The sequence below is a fragment of the Esox lucius genome, chromosome 8 (genome assembly GCF_011004845.1).
Source record: "Esox lucius isolate fEsoLuc1 chromosome 8, fEsoLuc1.pri, whole genome shotgun sequence".
Classification (NCBI taxonomy): Eukaryota; Metazoa; Chordata; class Actinopteri; order Esociformes; family Esocidae; genus Esox; species Esox lucius.
Window position 1 is genome coordinate 3,173,736 of NC_047576.1, and position 9,370 is coordinate 3,183,105.

The window sequence follows — 9,370 nt, forward strand, 5'->3', positions numbered from 1 at the left end:
AACAGGGCAGGCTTCAGCCACCTGGGGGCCGGAGTCTTCAGTGCTGGAGAATGGCCACACTGAACAGGGCAGGCTTCAGCCACCTGGGGGCCGGAGTCTTCAGTGCTGGAGAATGGCCATACAGAACATCGCAGGCTTCAGCCACCTGGGGGCCGGAGACTTCAGTGCTGGAGAATGGCCACACTGAACAGGGCAGGCTTCAGCCACCTGGGGGCCGGAGTCTTCAGTGCTGGGGAATGGCCACACTGAAGAGAGCAGGCTTCAGCCACCTGGGGGCCGGAGTCTTCAGTGCTGGAGAATGGACACACTGAACAGGGCAGGCTTCAGCCACCTGGGGGGCCAAGGGCTGTTTTGCGGTGCATCCAGCAAGCAGGTTTCACGACAATCATTATCAGGACAGAGAGACAATTGGAAACAAAGCTTTCAACCCCAGGTGGTCACCCTGTTAAACTCCCTACAGTGGGTTATTATAAAGTATTTACTCCTCCTTGGATTAAAGTGCTCATTTACTTGCATTGCAGATTGAGAGAGAATAGTTTTAATGGGGAGTTTTGAGATTGATGTGCGTAAGTATTTACCTGCCAGCAAATAAGTACAGTGCCCTGTGGAATAATTGGCACCCTGGGTTAATCTGAACTAAAACAGGCTGTGAAAACAATGTGATTGTTTATCAGCTTGATCTTGCATTCATAATATCACATGAATCTAACCTTTTGACTCAGTTTCAACTCCTGCCAAGGTATGCTTGGTTGATGGAGACCTATTCAACTGACCTACTGCTGTAATCCAAGCAAAACGTGCTTGATGCAGTGTCCACACCTTCACAGCCCAAGCATTACCAGTAATAAAAAATCCTTCACTTATGATGTTGGTTACAAGATTAGTTAATAAAGGGGATAAAAAGTCAACATGATTGGTCTTGATTTCAGCCTTTACATCAACAAAAGCTGCCTTCTCACTAAGTGTGTAGACTGCTTCTCACTAAGAGTGTGTAGACTGCCTTCTCACTAAGAGTGTGTAGACTGCCTTCTCACTAAGTGTGTAGACTGCCTTCTCACTAAGAGTGTGTAGACTGCCTTCTCACTAAGAGTGTGTAGACTGCCTTCTCACTAAGAGTGTGTAGACCTTTGATATCAATTGTACAAGCATTGAACATTTCCACAGGACTTTTGAATATCAGGATTGTTGGATGAATTTTTTTATTTGTACTCATGAACTATAAGAGTTACTTAATTGCAAGCAATTTAAAATGTGTTCTCTAAATCTGCCATTTGTATATGTTTGCTGAATATTTTTTTTACTTGAAGTATTAAGTATAAAACATACGTTGTGGAATAATGTGTATACTTCCAGTTAATTTCACTCAGTGATCCCACATTCCTTGTCATGTTAAGAACTAAGGGTATGCAGACTTTTGATCAGGGGTCAGTTCATTTTCTTCCTTTGTTGCCATGTTTTGTTTTATGATTGTGCCATTCTGTTATGGCCTACAGTTGAATGTGAATCCCATAACAAATAAAATACGTTTTCTTTACAAATGGTACATATATTACCAATTCTCCAAGCGCATGCAAATGCTGGAGCACAACTGTAGTTTGTTAAATTTCAGAGTAAAAACAAGAGCCCCTGACAATATGCTATGTCAAAACTCTGAAGAGATTGTGAAGTCTGAACATTGTCTGACTCACAGCTCCCAACAGGAATCTGGCAAAACTATTCATAGTCTTGGGCCAAGACAGTCTGTTCCAACCGTGTTACAACTGTGGACTGGCCAGGAGCCGGCCTATAACCCATTCCAGCCTAATCGCAGCTTAATCCAATTGTCCTAATGGGCTCCACTCATATGTATCAATACAAATGTGCCAAACATCACAAACAGCCACATCCTTAATCCGTCATTCTTTACCTGTGACAAATGACCAACTCGAGTCATCTCATGGGTTAATACTGTGTATTACCCCCTTTAGCATCAATGACAGCGTGCAGTCTTTTGTAATAGTTGTCTATGAGGCCCCAAATTCTTGCAGGTGGTGTAGCTGCCCATTCGTCTTGCCTCCAGGTCATGCAAAATCTTCAATGTAGGTGTAGGTGGGGTGCAAAGTCGTCTTGCATGAACCGCACGTTTGAGATCTCCCCAGAGTGGCTTGATGATATTAAGGTCAGGACACTGCAGTAACCCTGACCCTAACCCTAACCTTTTTCTGCTGTAACAACTGGAGTGTCAACTTGGTCTTGTGCTTAGGGTCATTGTCCTGCTGGAAAGCTGGACCAAGAGCATCCCATACGCAGCTTTCATGCAGAAAAATGCAAGTTGTCTGCCAGTATTATCTTTCCTATGTAGATTGCCAGTGGTCTAGACATTTCTCTCTTTGTAGATGATTCAACAGAAAATTACATGATGTGCTTTGAATTCCTTGGAAGTGGGTTTGTAAACTCTCACAAACTCAAGGGAATTAATAATCTTTCTTGTGATCTTGTCCTTTTGTGTCACCACCCACCTGTATGGTAAAGACCAAACCAGGCCAAGTTCCTAATCTTTATGGAAGTTACTCTCTAATGATTTTTGTATCATTTGCACCTGTTTTTGGTGAACCTATTTTTTTATGTCATTTGTTAAATTGGGTTACCTTTATCAATTGATGTGTTTGGAATTTAGCTCATATCTATCCAAATATGTACAATTTTTGTTACAGCCTCTTTTTGTTAAAGACCATTTTAGTTACAGCCTCTTTTTGTTACAGACCATTTTTGTTACAGTCTCTTTTTGTTATAGCCTCTTTTTGTTACAGACCATTTTTGTTACAGACCATTTTTGTTATAGCCTCTTTTTGTTACAGACCATTTTTGTTATAGCCTCTTTTTGTTACAGACCATTTTTGTTACAGACCATTTTTGTTATAGCCTCTTTTTGTTACAGACCATTTTTGTTACAGACCATTTTTGTTATAGCCTCTTTTTGTTACAGACCATTTTTGTTATAGCCTCTTTTTGTTACAGACCATTTTTGCTATAGCCTCTTTTTGTTACAGACCATTTTTGCTATAGCCTCTTTTTGTTACAGACCATTTTAGTTACAGCCTCTTTTTGTTACAGACCATTTTAGTTACAGCCTCTTTTTGTTACAGACCATTTTTGTTACAGTCTCTTTTTGTTATAGCCTCTTTTTGTTACAGACCATTTTTGTTACAGACCATTTTTGTTATAGCCTCTTTTCGTTACAGACCATTTTTGCTATAGCCTCTTTTTGTTACAGACCATTTTTGTTATAGCCTCATTTTGTTACAGACCATTTTTGCTATAGCCTCTTTTTGTTACAGACCATTTTTGCTATAGCCTCTTTTTGTTACAGATAATTTTTGTTATAGCCTCTTTTTGTTACAGACCATTTTTGTTATAGCCTCTTTTTGTTACAGACCATTTTTGTTATAGCCTCTTTTTGTTACAGACCATTTTTGTTATAGCCTCTTTTTGTTACAGACCATTTTTGCTATAGCCTCTTTTTGTTACAGACCATTTTTGTTACAGATCATCTTTGCTATAGCCTCTTTTTGTTACAGACCATTTTTGTTATGGTCTCTTTTTGTTACAGACCATTTTTGCTATAGCCTCTTTTTGTTACAGACCATTTTTGTTACAGACCATTTTTGCTATAGCCTCTTTTTGTTACAGACCATTTTTGTTATAGCCTCTTTTTGTTACAGACCATTTTTGCTATAGCCTCTTTTTGTTACAGACCATTTTTGTTACAGCCTCTTTGATCCTCCACCGGTATTTTTTTAAAATCACTGAACCACCCCCGCATCCCTTACTACGTTGTATTTAGCCTGTTCAGTGAAGTGTTCACACCTCCCCTTCTTGCCCCTTACTTCCGCCACTGATATATCAGTCGCTGCTTCCTCTCTGACATCACAGGCAGACGTGGTCCACCCCCACGATGCCTTGCAGAGATGGGCCTGCCTGTGACGCACACACTCCTCCTCATTGTAACCCTCGGTGTGCCAAATGCCTGTATGAACGCAGGATATGATAAGGGCAGTTTATGTTGTAAATGCTGAGTGGTAGCAGGAAAATTAGGAGGAAGTGCTTTTGTGGTTTTCCTATCGCTTCTAGGTGTTAAAACAATATGTTCTTGTAATATCACCATATTTATAGAATAACTACAGAAAGTCTAGGCCTTCCTATACTGACTTTGTACACATGGGTCTGATATTCTACTGAATAAGAGTAGCTTGTTCCGAGTCTATTTTATCCAAGACTTAAACGATAGTTCGTTTTAGATTAAGTAAAAACAGCATGGGACCTGAGTCTGCGGTCTTGACATCAGGGGACCATATTCCAATCAACCTTGTAGCTCTTCCATAAATCTGCAATTGTATTAAAGAGGAGTCAGCCTGCATAAATATTTGTTTCAGTGGCTGAATTGAGTGGGGTTAAATATAGATTAAGTTGGTGTACTTACAGGTTATTTGGCTCATACTGGACTGTCCATAACCAAGCAAGAACTGTGTATCCCCACTACACCCTGGGACCATGAACTAGTCATACTGCACATAGACAGGATGACACAGGCAAAGCTGATTAAGAGGTAGGGGATATTCATTGTTTTGTGTGTGTTTGTGATAGAGGCATTCTTGCTCATCCAGCTCTTAACATGTAACTGGGGACTCTAGGACCAATATGTGATAGATGTCTCCCCTGTACGCCTTTTAACAATGACTGAATGTCTTCTTTGTCACGCATTGTGTCACACAGTTTTATATTAATTAGTTACTGGACTATTGACTCTGTAACAACACTCATCTTTGTTAATCAGTTACAGTGAAAATAGTGTGTTATTCTGTTTTATTACTAAAGTGTATCATAAAAACAATCATAGCCAAGTATGCTCTCCATTTGCTTTGTTCTTTTTTGCCGGACTGCATAAGCGGAGCCGGCCAAGAAGAGCGAATGTCTCTTACTGAGTGACTGACTGACTGCCTGAGTCTACCTTGTTAAAGCTTAGTGGTTAGATAAGCAAACCTGCAAACTATAGGTCGTATCTCCTCGCAGACTAAGCCAAGTACGCATTATGAATTGTTCCATATAGAGGAAAACTTTGCTGGCAGTTATATTACGACTGTTTTTGGTGGATTTTCGAAGTACAGATCCGTGCATGCGTTTTGGGTCAGGATAGACCAACATATTTGCTGCCTACAACATACAGTAGTTAGCCTTAACTGAAACTGTATACGGTTATATTGCGACTGTTTCTGGCATGGAAAAGTTAATCTTCAGTCTCGCAATCATTGGCTCAGTTCTTATGATTATTCCTAGGAAGTTAGTGGATATTGTTATTACTAGCTAATAAGCTGTTCAAACGGCCAGTGGCAAAAGCAATACAGTCCATAGAGGCTTGTTTACTTACATCACGATTCTTTGATAAGATAAAGGGGATGGATTTGCAATTGCATTTAGTGCAAAAACATTTTTCTAAGAGAGAATTAGTTGTTTTACTGTACAAAAAGCAAAAGCAATAGAACAGGGAAGAAAACATAACCAACCCCCACGTCTCGATTCAAGGTTTGCTATGACATCAAACCACAATGCACTGCACTGTTTGCAGTTTATCCGCCTTCTCCATGGCAATACTGCTAGGACGTCCCCTTATTCAAATAAAAGACGACGAAACGTCATTTCTGTCCAATCTGAGAGCTCTGAAGTGACATAATGGAACATACGAGGATAGAAAAGCTAGAGGCAGCGTGCGGGCGAAACCAGAATTTTTTAAAAACGTTTGAGGCAGGAGGCTGATCATAGATTGTGTCCTATCAAGGTTTTATTAATACGGAAAAAACGGAAGTCCTCGATTATTAGAGGAAAAGGTGTCTACTACACGTAAAGTGGAGAAAGGGGTAGGGATACCTTTAAAGCGCATTTCTTTGTTTTTACTTAAAATATGCATTGTTTCGACAACTGAAAAGTTATGGGAACCACTATCTTTCTCATGAGAGTGTGCTGATTTTTTACAGCTACTGTCATTTTAAGATTTAGCCTCACGGAAATATGATGAAGAAGGACATACATTTAAACTTGGCAGATGCCACGAACTTAAAGCCCCATCTCCGCGATGCGGAAAACATTCTCAACTCACCGGACCTTGGGCTGCTGAAACTGGCCTCCCCAGAGCTGGAGAGACTTATAATTCAGTCCAACGGAATGGTCACAACAACACCGACCTCTCAGTTCCTTTACCCCAAGTCGATAAGTGACGAACAGGAGTTTGCCGAGGGATTCGTCAAGGCTCTCGAGGACCTGCACAAACAGAATCAGCTTAACGGTGGGACGTGCGCTCAAACGAACAGTCTGGACCTAGGCACCGACGTGGCTCCTGTCACTGTACACATGGACTTGCCCGTCTATACGAACTTGAACAGTTATGGCAATGGGCCTTTGGGAACCACTGTCAATTACTCTACAGACACAGTTCCCTTTCCACCTCCACCCACTCATCATTTAGGTGGAACACAGCAGCAACAAGCGCAAACACGGCTGCAATCTTTAAAGGATGAGCCGCAAACTGTTCCTGACGTGCACAGCTTCGGCGAGAGTCCACCACTGTCTCCAATCAACATGGACACACAGGAGCGCATTAAGGCAGAAAGGAAAAAGCAGCGGAATAGAATTGCAGCGTCCAAGTGCCGAAAGAGAAAACTGGAGAGGATATCTAGACTGGAAGACAAAGTCAAGTCCCTTAAAACTCAAAACAATGACTTAGCCTCAACGGCAAGTGTTCTCCGGGAGCAAGTGGCTCAGCTAAAACAAAAGGTTTTGAATCATGTTAACAACGGTTGTCAGTTGTTGCCACCTCAAATTCAAGTGTACTAGTCGCAGGACATTGGTCAAGCAGCATAAATAAGCTCAGTAGACTGTTATCTTGTTGGCTCTAAAATTTCACCATTGTGTTTGTGTAGAGCCATCGACTTTATAGGATGAAAACTTCGCTAATGTTCATTTTTGTACAATGTTTACATACTATTTATCAAGGGTGTACTGAAATCCCAGGACTGGACCAAACCAGTTTACCGTGTATTATTATATAATATCCTTTTTATTGAACATTCAAAAAAGTATTTGCATGGCAGAATATTGACAAACTCGAATGTTACCTTACAGGGTGTCATTGGGCGCATGTAATTTCTTAGCCTTTTAACGTTTACAAGCAAGCACTTATGAGCTGATAATATGGACATTTTATATTCAGTGCTCCGCGGTGTTCTGTTTCAGTATTTTCTTTTATCAATGTGAAGCTGTCATCTTATGTTGCACTGAATATTTACTTTCACATTCCTATTTTTACTTGGTTCCTGTTATCAAATAAACCTTGCTTAAGAATACAAGACAAATGTTTAGCTCTCTGCTGGTTCACTGTCTGGAATTTGCGCACTATTTTCCCCAAGTGAGAGCAATCCTTTATACTGGTTGTTCTTGTATGAGAAGCTAAATGATGGGGTGCAGTAGGGCATTGCCTGTTACATATTTGGGAATTAAAATAAATTAAAACTTTGGTCCAACTCAACATTAAAACCCAATCATGAGCCTATGTAGCACTATATAGTATGAGCCACCAGACTACAGTATTTTGGTCCTGTGGTACATGTTTTGCTACATTGTTAGACCTATGCTGACGCAGTGGGATTCCATTGTGACATTGTAGCATTTAGATTCAACATGTTGGATACAAATGTATCCATTTCTGACAGGAAGTCTGTTGACTGAATTGTGACCTCTGCTGGTGTAATTTCATAGCCCTATGGCAGATTGTAACTGCCATCCAGTAGATGAGTTTGTGCATTTGACTTGAACTCGTTGTATCAACAAATGTAAACGCCCCGTCAGGCCAACTAAACTAGCAGGTGTACATATGAAACCATTTTCATAGGCCCAAGTTCGGTTAGCACTCATAGTTGTTATAAATCAGGCTTGTATTTGCATCACAGGTAATGTTACAACGGTGATAAATATACAGTATAGGCACCCATAAACAGCCATATGCTCATGAAACAGATGGTCCCAGCTTGCTGGATTTGTGTTATGATGACTAGCTTCTCTTCCCAGTGTCCAAAATGGAATGCAGCTTTGACTGCAGCGTCAGAGGCCTCTCTTAAGATACAGGGCCACTTTCACAGACACCGATTAAGCCTAGTCAAGGAGGAAAAAAATCAAGTTCAGTTGAAAGCTCCATTGAGCTTTTAGTCCTAGACTAGGCTTAATCTATGTTGACGAAACTGGCCCATGGTAGCATAGACACCAGTGAGCAAGACTAGATGAGATTAGCTTGCTTTACATTATTATAGTTTTTTATTGCTTTGGTACTATTTATGCTGGTATGTGGTCTTTTATTGCAAAACTATTATCACAACAGATCATAAAAAAAACTTTATTTTCTTTTAAACATTTCACTGAACACAACACCCTCACTTTTTTTGCCAAGTTAAAAATATATTTTTCTTTTAGTAACACGTCACCCTAAAATACATAAACTTCATGAAGTACTTTCTTTCACAATGTGGTCAGAGTCCTTACCGTGGCTGTCAGGGAAGATTGCCCTAATCTGAAAAGATCAACCAAAAACATAAAGTAATATGCTTTCCCATGAAATAAATCAGTACTGCATGTAAAGTCCCACACCATGGTACATATATTCAGACAATAAATTAATGGTATACTAATTTCTATCCTCAGAACAGCCTGTTGGTCTAAGTGTGCACAGAGGTGCAAATAGATGTGTGCACAGTGGTATAAATAGAAGTGTGGACAGTGGTGTATATAGAAGTGTGGACAGTGGTATAAATAGAAGTGTGCACAGTGATGTAAATAGAAGTGTGGACAGTGGTGTAAATAGAAGTGTGGACAGTGGTGTAAATAGAAGTGTGGACAGTGGTATAAATAGAAGTGTGCACAGTGATGTAAATAGAAGTGTGGACAGTGGTGTAAATAGAAGTGTGGACAGTGGTGTAAATAGAAGTGTGGACAGTGGTGTAAATAGAAGTGTGGACAGTGGTGTATATAGAAGTGTGGACAGTGGTGTAAATAGAAGTGTGGACAGTGGTGTAAATAGAAGTGTGGACAGTGGTATAAATAGAAGTGTGCACAGTGGTGTAAATAGAAGTGTGGACAGTGGTGTAAATAGAAGTGTGCACAGTGGTGTATATAGAAGTGTGGACAGTGGTATAAATAGAAGTGTGGACAGTGGTGTAAATAGAAGTGTGCACAGTGGTGTATATAGAAGTGTGGACAGTGGTATAAATAGAAGTGTGGACAGTGGTGTAAATAGAAGTGTGGACAGTGGTGTAAATAGAAGTGTGCACAGTGGTGTATATAGAAGTGTGGA

At 40.3% G+C, this 9,370-nt stretch overlaps 1 protein-coding gene across 1 annotated transcript; it reads left to right on the top strand.

Moving 5' to 3' along the window:
• The first annotated feature begins 5,420 nt into the window (after window positions 1–5,420).
• LOC105026205 (transcription factor jun-D) lies at window positions 5,421–8,709 on the top strand. Its single transcript, XM_020049214.3, has one exon. It carries the CDS (start codon window positions 6,043–6,045, stop codon window positions 6,862–6,864), a length of 822 nt encoding a protein of 273 aa, XP_019904773.2. The 5' UTR covers window positions 5,421–6,042; the 3' UTR covers window positions 6,865–8,709.
• Window positions 8,710–9,370: the final 661 nt, after the last annotated feature.

Excerpts from the sequence above, each read along its gene's own strand:
- LOC105026205 (XM_020049214.3), top strand. The coding sequence starts at position 6,043 with ATGATGAAGAAGGACATACATTTAAACTTGGCAGATGCCACGAACTTA.